This window comes from Bufo gargarizans, chromosome 2 (assembly GCF_014858855.1).
Source record: "Bufo gargarizans isolate SCDJY-AF-19 chromosome 2, ASM1485885v1, whole genome shotgun sequence".
Taxonomy (NCBI): domain Eukaryota; kingdom Metazoa; phylum Chordata; class Amphibia; order Anura; family Bufonidae; genus Bufo; species Bufo gargarizans.
The window spans coordinates 443425491-443441052 of NC_058081.1; the positions used below are offsets into that span (position 1 = coordinate 443425491).

Here is a 15562-nt window from a genome sequence, read left to right on the forward strand (position 1 = left end):
AGAACAATGATCTCTAGGAACCCTGGAGACTTCCCACTGTAATTTGTAGCACCTGAGATCAGGAGAAATTGTGATATTCACAAAACAGCAGGAATCGAGAGCTAAATCCCATACATCTGCCGGCTGGGGAACATTGCTTTTACGGGAGATAAATTGGGCAGATTGGCCATTTTGACTGGAGACGTGACTTGATATGAACAAAAGCATGTACCACATCTGTTACAATGACACTGTTACCTCTGCTGGGTGCAGACTGCAAATGCCTCTCTAGATTACCGTTACTGTGATAGAAAAAGTTCCAGCCAGGGTTATTTTTCCACTATATTTAGAGAATGCAATAATGAGTTTATAGCCGCAAATGCTGGAAAAGGTTTTCAAGCATAGGAAATAAGTAGCCGCAACTATATCCTAAAGTAAAGCTGGGGGTTACTCTAGTTACCTCAACAGTCGTAGGCTCTTATGTGGCCATTTATAGTGGAGAGTAGGTGCCAAACAAAAATTGGAATGGGGGACCCCCCTCCTGGTGCTGGTGAATCCCACAAGTGTCTACACAGCCCTACTTGAAGAGAAGTGTACCATCCGTTTCTTTTCTCTGAGGAGAATGCTGCAGCACTCGATGTCTTCAGTACAAGTTCTGAGTTTTCTTCACCAAAAGTTTCTGCTTGAGAGACTCATTGTAGTCGAAACGTCGGACTTTTGGTGAATAAAACTCAGAACTTGCATTGAAGACGTTGAGTGCTGCAGTATTCTCTTCATACTTCCTGTCTACAAGGTCCTGCTGGGCTGGGCTGGGCTAGGGTCTGACACTGCTGGCGACGCCACCCCATGGACTGTCCAACCAGGATCTATTAGTAGTGCTGTTTTTAATCTGGATATCATTTTGTACCAATTTGTCTTTATGATGCACTGTTGGATCCGTCATAGGATACCAATGGTGCCATTAAAATATCATGGGCCTGAAAGGAAAATCGGTGACAATTTGCAACTGGGGTGTACACCAAATCTAATTTGTCAGTAACTAAAATAGTAGAGACCATTGGAAAGACGGGTCATTTATTTAATGCTGCTATATTCCGCAGCGCTTTTACATACATTAGTCCCCTATGGGCCTCACAATCTAAACCGGGGAACCCAGAGGAAACTCATTCAAACACAGGGAGAACATACAAACTTCATACAGATGTTGAACCTAGGACTCCAGCTCAAGGCACTAGTGCTAACCACTGAGCCACCATGCTGTCCAATCATTATTTTATTTTTTAAGATTTTGGACTGTGTATAACTGTATAAAGCAACTTGGTCTGCCATACCCATTAGATATGAAGGGGTTTTCCAGTTTCCAATATTCATGACCTATCCTCAGTATTGGATTGACGGGTCTACCTCCTCACCGATCAGCTGTTCAAAAAGCATAAAACCCTTTTTAAGGTGCCCGTCAATCATTTGCTGTCAGATGAACGCTCTCCTGCCCCCCCCCCCCCCGAGAAAGCCGTTGTTCTGGCACGTCTCCTAGCAAAGCAATTGGGCACTAAAATCCAGAATGCCCTGTCCTTTAACTGTCCCAATGACATAATCTGTCAGGGACATCCATGCACACTAGATTGTAGGCTGATGCTGACAATATCCTAATGTGTAGGGGGCCTTTTATATTGATCAAAAACACCGATCATCTGTGTCTGAAACCAATATTCAGTTGGCAAAGGTCATGGGGAAGAAAAGATTGGACATGTTGCATTGACTAGGTTGGCTACAGTTTATTCCTCTTTCCCCATTGAAAATGCATACCAGCTCAGCCAACGTGTATGGGGAGTTTGTTAAAATAGGAACAATCATTCGGCCGGCAGTTATGGAAAGTGTATGGACAACTTAATTCTAGCATCTGTGCTAGAACTGCAGTCTTAATAGGGGATTACAATATCATTATGCCTGCAATGGACTTTACACTAGTTAAACAATTGGCCTAATTTCCATTGATGTTCCTCATTCCCTCTACCGCATTGTAATACTAAGTTGCCCGGCAGGGTCTTCTACATATTGACCCCTTCCCATGGAGCTGTGTGTTGTGGGTCCTTCCAGTCTCTAAGCTTTGCAAAATATGTACATTACATTAGCCATTGTGAATGGAGCCCCTGGGGGTTCACACCATTCACAAACCTCACCAGATTTCACACCTCTTTTATTCTTAATGAAATGCTACATGCCCCACCAATTATTGAAAGTGAATGACTTGGGCTTTTTGTTACTTCATATTCAAATCATTGCTTATGCTCCTTGTTCATGCTCTGTGCTTTAATCGCACAGCTATTCACACTATTTTACGTGAAGAACAATACTTTGAGGTCACAGGCGAGGCCCACCCTACACTTTTTCTATAGCCCCCCCCCCCCCGTAGTTTAAGCTAATTAAAATGTTTTTCTTCTTGTACCTCCTTACACAAATGTATACAAATATGTTTGTTTGGAGATTTTCAGGATTTGACATTTAAAGTAGCACGTTGACTCAGTGGTTAGCACTGGTGCCTTGCAGCGCTGGGACAATGTCTACGTGGAGTTTGTATCTTCTCATGTTTGTGTGGGTTTCCTTCGGGTACTCTGGTTTCCTCCCACATTCAAGAGGCAGACTGATTGTAAGCCCCACCGGGGAGAAGGGGCTCATTTATTATGACTTTCTAAATGGGGAGGGGCGAGGCCATTGGTCTCGGAAAATTCACTAAAACTTATGCCAGTTTCCTGGCATAAATAACAATTGAAATCTACTCCAGTTAGGGATTGGAGCACAGACTGGCGGAGACTGCATCTAATTTATGAGGCTTGTAGCATCCTTTGGCAGTGCCCGGCAACATCAGAGATGGTGTAGAATGATGTCAAGTGCTGCCGAATTTCTAAGTAAAATAAAGTTAGAGGGGTTTGCCAGAAGAGCTCATAGAGCGGCCGACCCGCAGTGGTGATCATGCTTGTGTGCCCACGCGTTCCGCTGTCAACTTGCCATGTTGATTTCAACATGGCAAGAAAAAGAGCTGGCTGTGGAGGCTGAACGCAATGGTGGGGACCAGGTGGGTGGGGGGGCACCACTCTGTAAGGTCTGTTCATAGTGTTGGATAGCCTCCTTTTTAAACCTCACATTACCATTATAACAGCGTAATATAATTTCCAGGTTTGGAAGGGTTTTCTGAGAGTTTAATACTTGTGGGGGGTCCAACACCTGGCACACCCATCGATCAGCTGTCTGAAGAGGCTGCAGTGCTGTGCTTGGTATTGCAGCCTAGGCCCACTAAGGGCTTATTGAGACTGCCATATGCTGTCTGCAAAAATGTGGATACTTTTTTTGCGGACAGTTCAATATGTCTGCAAAAAAACAAAAATAAAAACTGATTGCATTTTTTTTATTTTTTTTTTATTTTTATTTTTTTATTATACTGATCCATAGACTTCAATAGGTCCATGTCCTGATTTTCACTGCTGTGCAATGAAAAAAAGGGCCCCATAGCAATGTATGGGACAGCATCTAATCCGCAAAAAAAAAACAGATCCGCATTTTTGCAGACAGCATACGGCCGTCTGAGCCCTAACTTGAATGAAACTGTACTGGGCCTAGGCCATGTGATCAATTTTTAACATGTCACTGGCCTAGGAAGAGACTTCAGCACTCACCAGTAGTCTGGTTGGATGCCAGGTGTCTGACCCCACTGAGATATTGATGACTTCTACAGAGGCTAGACCACGATGATTAAACTCTTCGAAAACCCCTTGAAGGGCTCTGCCACATGAACGTGTGCCGCCCGTTCCATGCATTGGAGACCGCAATTTGCAGTCCCCAATGCACGGACAAAGTCTTTGTAGCTGGTGCAGGCGGATGCAGACCCATTCAACTTGAATGGATCTGTAATCTGTCTGTGCTGCAAAAAATAGAACCTGTTGACCCCTAATAGTGTTTTTTATTTATTTTTACGATTCCATATTGGAAATGCAGTTTACCTTTTCTGTTAACATTGTCACTCTTTTCCATAGACTTCAAATGAAGAGCTATATTGTATCTCTTCTGAGGTCACAAATGAAGATGACTGCATTGTAATATCATTAATGATTATTTAGCTTTTATTGATCTAATTTCCGCTATGACTGGTACATTAGCCCTCGTCTGGCAAGTCAACCAGCTAATAACACGCCGGCACATTACAGGACACGTGAACCAATGAGTCATGCTTCTTAAGTGCAGACATAAAATGACTGCTTGATTCTCCTCCCCGTCTCAGTCTCAATAAGACTGCCCGATGACGGACCGTTTTAAGGGCCGCCTACCAATTAGTTTTTCCAGTGGTTAGATTTAATGTGCCTTAGTACTACTACTGAAAATCCACACAGATTTCCATGTGGATTTCTGCGCCAAAGACCAAGTTTTTGTTGCAGATTTGATGTAGTTTAGTCGCAGATCTCACCCTTGCATTGAAAAAGGTGAAATCTGCCCAAAAGAACCACACAAAGAGTTGGTGTTGTGGATTTCCATATCTCCTACACTTTTCTGGTACTGTATGATACTGCCGTCTTTCCATATAATCCACAACGTGTGTCGGTAGCCTTAATGGGGAAAAACGCCAGGCTAGACTTTTTGTAATATTACACCAGAGACTATTTAGTGGTAATTCTTTGGGGCTTTGTGACCTTTTGAAGAAAGAGACCCTCATCAATACAATATTAATGTGCGTAATATACAGTATTTTTACTGTAACTTTCTTATCTAGGTATCCACTTTAACTTTCATTTCATTATGCCTTGATATCCTTGTCTGCATGCCCTCAAATATTTGCCAGAGCGCCTACTTGATTGCCTTCTTTGGTTGGACAGTAGGTGACTGGAGAAACCCTTCTGTCCCATTAAATTACATGACCCTGAGGGAAGCTCCTTAATCCATCTCTCCTCACACAAAACGTCCTGTTCTTCTCGCTCTCTGAGGACTATAGAACGTACTTGTCAGAAGCAGGTAGTTACAGAATGAAAGGTCCTTTTGATTAAGTGCAGCAAAGTTCAGGATGACAGACTCATTATTTTTAAGAGTAGAAAGGTCTGTTGATATTTAGAGTGAAGAGATGTTTGAGGAGAAGAGGTAGTGTGGGAAGGTAAAAGGCTGATGTGACCCTAACAGAACATGCTTGTGTGCATACAATAGGACCATTAAGGACCCAGAGACCATTTCAGTCTGATTGTATAGACTTCCTGTCTTTGTCCTTTTCTAATACTTTTTACCGCTCCGTACATTCAAGTATGTTATTTCAGTTAGTGACCAAGATGTTTTTACGCCTTTTTTTGGGGTGGATTGTTTTTTTTCCCTCACCTGTGTTTTTCAGCACTTTTCTTTTTTTAATTTTTATTTTTAGCTCTTCTATAAAGAAATAATGAACAACACATTTCACAAATTGGTAATGGAAGAAACACCATTAAAAATTTACCTTGGTATGGATTGTAGGGGCCCTTGTGAAGGTCTTTATTGTGTAGCAATGAATAATTGTTTTGTGCATTTGCATTGGGCAATCAAGGTAAAAAAAAAAAAATTGGTTCTGCAGAAAGAGGGAAGGAGTACTCCATCATTGCTGCTATCTATACATTGTTAGTGCAAATCTTGCCCAATATCTGCCTATAACTGTGTTAATACTGTAGTACAACTCCTATTTTGCACTTTAGTAAGGAGCCTTATGGGCAATGCTTCATGTGGAGAAAATATGCAAACAAATATCTTCTAGGGGGAGAGAACCATCTAGCTAGAGCCTAGGAGTCAAAGTCCGACTTTTTAACAAGTCTTTGAGCATAACGAGGGAAAAAACAGCCAAGCCAAATATCCACCTGTAGACAGCTGTTTAGACTTCCAGAAGGTAGTGCTAGTGAGGTGGTTCTATTTCCCTAGGAGATGCCTCTTTGCATTTTTTTTTTTAATTTTTTTTTTTAATTTTTATTTTTTTTTTTTAAACCCTGGAGCATTGCCAATAAGTCTCCATACACAGCTGGCCCATTTAAGGAGAGCCAGCACCCTGCCTCAGCCAGCCAAAATCCTACTCCCTATTGGTGAGGGGCAAGCCCCCCCCCCCCCCAAAAAAAAACAAACAGCTGTCTACGGATGGCTATTTTCTCTTGTCATGTTCCAAAACTTGTTAAAAAGTCAGACTCTGATTTGAAGGGAATAGTGACTTCCAGAAGGTGGTGCTAGTGAGATGGTACTCTTCACCTGGGAGATAACTCTTAGCAGTTCAGTAGAAGACTACTAGTCCCTTTTTACATGGGACAATTTAGCAGGCGATTGTTGGGAAGTAAGTGTTTCTGCTGGTCAGTGAAAGAGACCACTGCACGTAAATGCAGCGATCTCCTCCACAGTATGGGGAGGAGTTAATGCCATTGCTCATCCCTTACAGAATACTTTGCCAGCAGCAGAGTGTGGGAGTGAAGTAGTAATGAGGAGTCTTTCCAGTCTTGCTGAAATGAAAAATTCTATTTTTAACCCTTTTTATGGTTTTGCTATCTATAGAATCATCCAGACATGTCATAATTTAAGGGTCTTGGGAGGGAACATGCTGCGTGTAAGACAGGATCTTTAAAGTCATGCACATCTCCATGTAGGTCTCATCACTGAGGTTGTTGTGATGTGTCTCCAAGGACCGCCCTGAGAGAGATCCTATTTTATGTAATTATCCATATGATTATCACACCTGCACAGTTCTGTGTAATCTGCATTGTTAATGTGGAGTCGTTCAAGGCCAATTTTTTTTTCTGAAATAAAACCTATCTTCTCAGATGCTTCAGGAACAACAAGCTAAATGGGCTCAGAGTGCACAGGGTGCATTTTCTATAGTGTTATACTTAAAAACAAAAAAGTAGAATACTGTGTCAGGACTCTGTAATCCTTGTATGCTCATTCACATAGAAAGTTGTCTACAGCCCAGATTTACAGATTAGTTTCTGTTGCAGGGGGACTTTGTTATTCAATTTGTCAGTTTTGTGGAGGAGGAAAGTCCTTTTTGGTTCACAAAATCTACACCTGCACTTAGCAGGCATCACGTTTGTTCTGCTTTAAAGGGAGAATTTATTAAACTAGTTATGCCAGTTTTCTGCCTTCAAAAAGTCACAAATATTGGTGTAAGCCCCACTTGCACAAATATTTGACTTTCTGGTTGATTTGAGCCATGCTTGCCACATCCCCAAAAAAGTGGGTGTCACAGCGTGGGACTGGGGCAAGGTGACCCAACAGATTTGCTATAAATAACACCAGTAAACTGGCATAAGTTGTAGATGAAATCCACACTGGTGTAGATTTCAGTCCTGATTTTTATTTCGTTTTAATTTTTAATCCATCCAAAAGGCTTAATGTTTAGTCACTGGTCAACGTTTCGGTCTGACCTGGACCTTGTTCACGGCCTTAGACATTAGTAGGAGGAAGCATGCAGGATGGCGTGTCTTCAGTTCAGTCTTTTTGCCTTTTTGGGACTGAGATAATGCAGCATGCTGAGGTTTTATCTCCGTCCAAAATTCCGGAACACATGCATCTCCGTCCAAAATTCCAGCAAAATATCTTTTTGCGGTCTGCGCATGCTCGGACTGCAAAAAAATTGAAAAATAAATGCCGGATCAGTTTTTCCGGATGACACCGGAGAGATCGGATCCGGCATTTCAATGCATTTTTGACAGAGCCGGCAGGCAGTTCCTGCGACAGAACTCCCTGCCAAAATCCTCTGCCGCAAGTAGGAAAGTACCCAAACTTGCAACTTTTCTGGCTGAGGTTTAGTGGTGGTGCGCTGTAGTTTCCATTAGACCTCCTATTAGGTTTGGGGAGCAATAGAAAAAAGGCATAATCACTCCCCCCCACTGCTGTTTTCTGAACACTTCAGGGGTCACTGAAGACTGGTCATATGAAATGGCAATCTTGGTAGAAACCCCATTAGTGCAAGATCTGACCAATTTATTTAGAGGCACAATTTGTGCTGTCTGCACGTCCGAACAGAAATCTAGGAGCTGGAGGAAAAAAAACATGTGTGACCTGTTTCCGATTTTCCCATAGACCTTCAGCTAACATCTGGTGCTGGTGTGTTTTCCTGCAAAATCTGCATAAAAAAACAGGCAAATAAAATTAGACGTGCAGAAAACGCTGCTAAAATCCTACCTAGCAGTCTACCTTCAGTATCTGTGTGGGCAGCCTTCATCTTTTAATTTTTAATAGGTACAATACATAGTTGATGGAGAAAAGGGAAGACTACATTTTGTTTGGGTGTTACACCCGTACTTTATAGGTACATGCGGTACTCAGTAGTTTATGTATTGACCCTAAAGGATCAGTTGCTCACGTAGTGTGACTTACTGTACTTGTAATATTCTCCTTGCACACGTTGTTGCTCGTGCCATGTTATCATCTGTATTTGTTTCTCTTCCTTGGCACTTGTTGCCCCCTCTGCTCCAGCTAGATCTGCAGCCGTGGGAGCCTCTAGGGTTCCTATTATATCGCACAAAGCCCTGGATTTCAGGCTGTCACACGGACGAGGGAGGCACAAGCTCCAGGGGAGGGGACTGACGAGTAACACTTCAGGAACTGCTGGTTCACCTGCTCCTTATGGTAAAGGTAGTACTTTCTGGCTCTTTGATCTGAGATATTCCACTCCAAACCAGACTGAGCAGATAAGACTGAAGGCGTCTGCCTGGTTTCCGTATGAGGGAAGTGGGAATACACGTAAGTTGCCTTGGATTCCAACGCTTGCACCTGTCTCGGATGCAGTACTATCAGGTGAAACCTGTTGAGTCGGGTATTCCGGTGCCCAGCTAGTGTGTGCTGAGGGTTGTAGGTCTAGGATCACCTGGAAACTGTTTTGCCTCAGGGTGTCTTGGAGTTTTAAGAAGACACTGAATACATTTCCTATTGAATAGACTGTCATTGGGGTTGAACTATATTCAATTCCTTGTATTTCTTCCAAACTATTTCTACAAGTCATTCTGCAAAATGATATGTGGCTTATAACCTACATGGTTCCCCCCCCTCCCCCTGTAATATGAGGAAATCTTGTGCTCCAGGTAACTGCCGGCAGAGGTAGGACATAGGTCATGTGTTTGCTGTTGCATAACGGGTATATACTCCAGTGTTTGCTGAAAGCTGCAACCTCATTGCTGGGAAGGAAGGATCTAAGATGACCTCAGTGCAGAAAATACGTTTGTCCTAGGTGCCATTTCATTAGTGCCAGACCAAATTGCCAGTAAGGCAGGTAAAGTGTGGTCACATTTGTGTAGATTTGGTCTTTTCTAGTCTTTTTCTACTTTCATGGCATAACTGTTGTGCTAGTTGTCGTTTTGGATGTATGCAATAGCAGAAACCTTGACATAGACATGCCACTCGGATCCATGGACTGCCTGCCTTTACAGCTCACCACCACTTACGTCAACAGGAAATCTAAGGGCATCTTCAACAGTTTCCAATTTACTTCTGTGTAGCTGGTCTAAAAAAAAATACACACTCCGCCGAATTTACAAATCTACCGCCAAAATCAACCTGTTTTCTGCTACTGATTGTTGATTTATTTGCTTTGGATTTTACATACCTTAATAGTGCCACCCCTATCTGTGGCTATACCTGGTTTTATATATATATATTTTTTTTTTTGCTGATCTCAAATAGCATAAAAGACCATAAGTAAACAAAAGAAAACCACCAGGATCCGTGGCCTTTTTAGTTGATATATCAAGTTCTACAGGTTTACTAACCTACCACCTTTGTGTTGACAGATCTGACTAGCAGTTTCTCCTGGAGAAATTGTTTCCATTCATAACAAGTTTTGCTTGTTTTTTTTTTTTATTTTCTACGTAAAAGCCCACAAACCAAAAGATTTAAAAATGTCAACTTTCAGTTTTGTACATTGTATTGTTCAATGCAAAATTACATGTATCTTTCTATAGATGACAATTTTTTTTTTTTATTAGGCATACTAAATATGATTGACATTTTTGCCTGATGCTCATTCTTTATACAGCTGATGGTTTAATTTTATTCCTATAATCCTGTCTTCATGTCTGAGTCATTATTGATCCAGTTCTCAGCAAGGTACCTATTAAGCAAGTTTTCTAATCTCACAGGTGTGGCTTTATATTGTGTCATATCAGGGACACAATTACTAGGTGTATGTGACAAACACTAGAAAGGGGTGTGTTCTTTTTTCCTTGTCCTTTTACCTTGACGGTGTGACTAGTCAGACAAAGCATTTCAATTGGGAACCAACACCTGCATTCCACAGTGGGGTGTCCGCTGTGTTTTCTTCTGATTAGCATATGAATGATTGAAACTCATGCTGGTTTCTGATTGGCTTCCATGTTTTTTCTGACCTTAACCTTGTTTCCTTTTATCTGGCTTTCCTTGCAGACTGGTCATACCTGTTGAAACTAAGGATGAAGAGAGTAGTCTCCTGTTTTTACTTATGGCTTTTCCTCCAGCTTCCCCTCATTGGATCTTCCATCCAGGTGAAATACAAAGTCGAGGAAGAGCAGCCACCTAATGTATTGATTGGAAGCTTAGCTGCTGACTATGGCTATCCGGATTCAAAGCATCTATATAAGCTGGAAGTAGGACATCCATATCTACGTGTGGATGGAAAGACTGGGGATATCTATACTACAGAGTCTGCAATTGATCGAGAAAATCTCATTGGATGCCAGAACTTGTTTCCAGGCCAGCCATGCTACTTAGAGTTTGAGGTGTCTATCACTGATCTGATGTCTCCAGTGCCCCGGCTACTAGATGGTCAAATTGAGGTTTTGGACATTAATGATAACACGCCGAACTTTGCCTCTCCAGTTCTTACCCTCTCCATACCAGAAAACACCAACATCGGAATGCTGTTCCCAATTCCAGCTGCTACTGACCGTGATTCTGGCAAGAATGGAGTGGCTTCTTATGAGTTAATTGTGGGGCCCGAAGCACATGAACTCTTTGGACTGCAAGTAGCTGAGGACCAAGATGAAAAGCAACCTCAACTTATTGTGATGGGAAGTCTTGACCGGGAACAGAGGGACTCCTATGATCTTACAATTAAGGTTCAAGATGGTGGGAAGACCCCAAGAGCTAGCAGTGCTTTGTTGCGTATCTCTATCCTTGACACCAATGACAATGCTCCGAAGTTTGAGAAGATGGCTTATGAAGCGGTGTTACCTGAAAACAGCCCAATGGGGCACTCTGTACTCCAGGTAAGCAGAACTTATTTTATTTCCCCTGCTTGCATTTGACTCTTAAAATCCCTTTTTTTAGTTCAATAGCAGAAGACACTTTGTCAGCATGTGTACCTGCTTTCCATCAGATAAGTAATTAAAGTATGTACTGTGTGTCTAATGGAGTGGCTCTTCCATTCTGTTCAGGATTACAGCCTGAAGGGATTAAGCAGGGGTTGGATGAGAATGTTTAATGTAATATGTACAGCAGCGATCAAGTTAAAGCAATCTGGAGACTAGCATCTTTTAGTAGAGTTTTACTTAAATGTATTGTCTTTTGTTCTTTTATTACAGGTAAACGAGTGCCACGTAGCCCCCAAAACTCAAATCTCCAATTATCAAATTACTACTAATTGTTCAAATTTCCCTAGACTGGGTTTAATTTGTGTTATGGTTCAGTTATGCAGATAATTTGCAACCAATATATGAAATCACATCAAACTGGCCTTTTTGGAGGCTGTTACACATGTAGCCACAGTAGGGCAGTATCCGGGCAGCTTGCCAATTTCTGAGCCTATAATCTTTTCAGCCAGTTTGATTTCAGTGAGCTTTAAATGGCCTCGATTTCTCCCCATTTTTTAGGTGTCTAGAGGGAGCAGGTCATTTGCTTCGCTCTAATAAATGCAGTCATTTTTTGTCCTTTTTTTACTTTTTAGTCCTCTAATGTGAGTTTAAGTGTGAAGGCTTCAAATCCTCCATTGTAGAAGCAGCTTGTATCTTTACTGTCTGGTTTCTTTCTAACGTTTTTCATGGTGATTGATTGCACCACTAGTAATCAAACACCCTCTTCTATATGTGTATAGAAAATCTGCTAATAGATGCCATCTTACATTTTAAAAGCACAACTCCGGTTTTACATTTTTTTGCCTGGTAGTCATTTCGGGAAAACCAGTTTCGTATATTGCCCTCAGATTTGTGCCATGACAGTTTCTCTTCCCATTAGCTGTAAGTAGTTCCAGGTGACTGCATTGCAGAATTTTTTACATTCCTTATGCATATTACAACTTGGGCCTCTGCCCAACTAGGAACAGGTTGGGTGAGTTTTTGTGATGGTAGTTTATTCAGACTAATGGCAAGAAAATGAATACAACTTTGACTATGTACTGGATTTATTTTTTTCCCTCTTCCTTTTGGACCAAGCTGTCATGTGTTCCAGGAGCTTTTCTCATTGATGATCCAGGTCAAGACCATGTAACCTTTTACAGGTCCTCATCTCAGTAAAACTTTGAGGGTTCCCAGTCTAGATCTTATAGTTGGACTGCATTGTAGTATGGTTGACAGCTGTATAAATCCCATCTTTCCCAAAAATAGGCACTTAAGCGACTGGGCCTATGTAGAGGTTGGCAGAAATGCCTGACAATACTCTTTATTTGGGGAAAAATAAAGGCCCAAGGGGTTAAAGGGGTGATGCCATGTTTGATATGAACCAGACCTAATATAGTACATGACAATACTTTGCTAACAGAGCTTGTCCTGTACCTCACATGGGTCCAGGGATCTCCACCACCTTTGTTCCAAATGCTCTGCTAGATTATCTTCAGCCTGGCAGCTCAGGTAGTGTCCTATTTTCTGTAGTTCTCTCCCTGTAATGGCCACAGCTTCTAACAGAACATATGGCTGGTGGCCATTAAAGGGAGTCTGTCATTAAAGTTTCACCTTTTTAACCCTTCCCATAGCTTTCTAGCAGCCTTACAGTTAATAAAAACGTTACCTTTTATGAGCAATCCTGGACTTATAAACCGACAAAAAACAACTTGGTAGCATATGCAAATTAGGGCTCGCAAGTGCCCAGGGGTTGCGTTAATCTCGTAGGTGCCCAGCTAGCTCAGCCTTATTCTTGCTCCCCTCCCGCCCATTCTTTCCCTCTGACCGCCAGTCTACTTACGTCTTGTTTCACCGAGATCCTGCGCACTCAGTCCGTTGGCCGGCGCATGCGCACTGCGATGCCCATTCTTTGTACGGCATCACAGTAATTAATGCGCATGTGCTGGCTTCACACTGTTAGCCGCCACATGTGCATTAATTACGGTGATGCCGTACAAGGAATGGGCATTGCAGTGCGCATGTGCCGGCCGACGGACTGAGTGCGCGGGATCTCGGCGAAACAAGTAGATGGGGGGGGGGGGGGAGCAACAATAAGGTCGAGCTAGCTGGGCACCTACGAGGGTAACGCCGCCCCTGGGCACTTGCGAGCCGTCATTTGCATATGCTACTAAGTTGTTGTTTGCTGGTTTTATAAGTCCAGGATTGCTCATAAAGGTAACGTTTTTATTAACTGTAAGGCTGCTAGAAAGCTACGGGAAGGGTTAAAAAGGTGAAACTTTGCTGACCAGCTCGGTGAGATGGACAAAACATAAGGAAAAAATATATAGAATGTTTTCGGGAACCTGTCACCGGGATTTGTGCATAGAGCTGAGGACATGGGTTGCTAGATGGCCGCTAGCAAATCCACAATACCCAGTGCCCATAGCTCTGTGTGCTTTTATTGTGTAAAAAAAAAAAAAAAGCGATTTGATACATATGCAAATTAACCTGAGATGAGTCCTGTCCCTGACTCATCTCACATACAGGACTCATCTCAGGTTAATTTGCATATGTATCAAATCGTTTTTTTTACACAATAAAAGCACACAGAGCTATGGGGACTGGGTATTGCGGATTTGCTAGCGGCCATCTAGCAACCCATGCCCTCAGCTCTATACCCCAAATCCCGGTGACAGGTTCCCTTTTAAATGGGGAAGAACTAGTGCATATCAGTTCAAAACGGGTAGGCGTCTTTTATATCTACCATGTTTTAATGGATACTTAAAAGGGTTGTTGAATTATTTTAAAATGTCTGCCATGTCCTAGAACAGGCATGGCCAACCTGCGGCTCTCCAGCTGTTGCAAAACTACAACTCCCACCATGCCCTGCTGTAGGCAGTCTGGGCATGCTGGGAGATGTAGTTTTGCAACAGCTGGAGAGCCTCAGGTTGGCCATCCCTGTCCTAGAACATAAGCAGGAGTGGGTACAGAGCTGCCTATGATATGCCATCATAACTGAGCTGCCTGACGGGAAAACTCACCAATACATAGATGCCAGAGCGTAGTGAGGCCCTGGGCCCATTGCTCCCACCCCCCACCCCACCAAGGCAGCTCTGCAAGTGGTGGCAACTAATCCTGATCACATTCTAGGACAGGTTTATGGAAGCCATTTTAAATCCTTCCCGGAGAAACCCTTTTTTATTTAAGGCTCACTGGCGTTTTGGCTTTCTGTTTTGTGAGATCCGTTCAGGGCTCTCACAAGCGGTCCAAAACGGATCAGTTTTGCCCTAATGCATTCTGAATGGAAAAGGATCCGCTCAGAATGCATCAGTTTGCCTCCGATCAGTCTCCATTTCGCTTTAGAGGCGGACACCAAAACACTGCTTGCAGCATTTTGGTGTCAGTCTGACGAAACTGAGCGAAATGGATCCGTTCTGACACACAATGCAAGTCAATGGGGTTTTCATTGACACAATGTGGCACAATAGAAAATGGATCAGTCCTCCATTGACTTTCAATGGTGTTCAAGACGGATCAGTCTAGGCTGTTTTAAAGAGGATACAAACGGATCCGTTCTGAACGGATGCAGACTATTGTATTATCCATGACCGATCCGCACCAAATGCGAGTGTGAAAGTAGCCTTAGTAGGAGTCTTTACCAGAAGATTTGAACATGAGTGCTGGATTACTAACTTGCTAAAGGGGGTTGAAAACGTTTTTTTTTTTTTAGGCCGATTGCACACTGCCATGTTTCACGGCCATGAGCGGTCCCCGGAACCACGGGCTGGATTCCTGCGGCTGCCGCAGTACAGTAATACACTGGTATAGATCATACCAGTGTATTGCGGCGACAGCAGGGAGCGCACGGCATCATAACAACCAATGACTCTCAGCAGGAATCCAGCCCGTGGTTCCATGGACCGCTCACGGCCGTGTGCATTCAGCCTTACAGAAACCTCATTCTACATTGGCCCATAGGTTATGTCTGGTATTGCAACTCAACTAATAGGAAGTGGATGGGGCTAAGCAACAGTATCTTGCACAGCCTGGGAGTAAAAATGGCACTGATTGTGCAAGAAACCAGCCGAATGTATGAACAAATATATCTTTACTGTATCAAATGATGCTCAGATTGTTTCAGAGCTATGGAAATCTTCCTTGGCTTCTTTAATTCACCAGACACAGGCAAATAATTTAATTGGGTATAATTATTGATAGCTAGTAGCGTTAACTTTTCATTTGAACTGGGCTGCCAGTTGGTCTAGTGTCAGTTCCCTTCTACTCCATGCGATACCCTCTGTCATTGGGTTGAGCTTTATCAG

General features: G+C 42.7%; 1 protein-coding gene across 9 annotated transcripts in view; it reads left to right on the forward strand.

Annotated features, from left to right (window-relative positions):
• The window catches only part of PCDH1 (protocadherin 1), a 184228-nt gene that overhangs the window by 20225 nt on the left and 148441 nt on the right, over nucleotides 1-15562 (forward strand). For 5 of the 9 annotated variants that reach the window (XM_044280960.1, XM_044280967.1, XM_044280968.1 and 2 more), the window contains exon 2: nucleotides 10375-11195. In XM_044280960.1, the coding sequence (XP_044136895.1) occupies nucleotides 10375-11195 (821 nt within the window). Of the gene's footprint in view, nucleotides 1-8552; nucleotides 8701-9139; nucleotides 9227-10374; nucleotides 11196-15562 lie in introns of those variants that run through there. The other 4 variants (XM_044280964.1, XM_044280961.1, XM_044280962.1 and 1 more) reach the window with 4 other exon arrangements.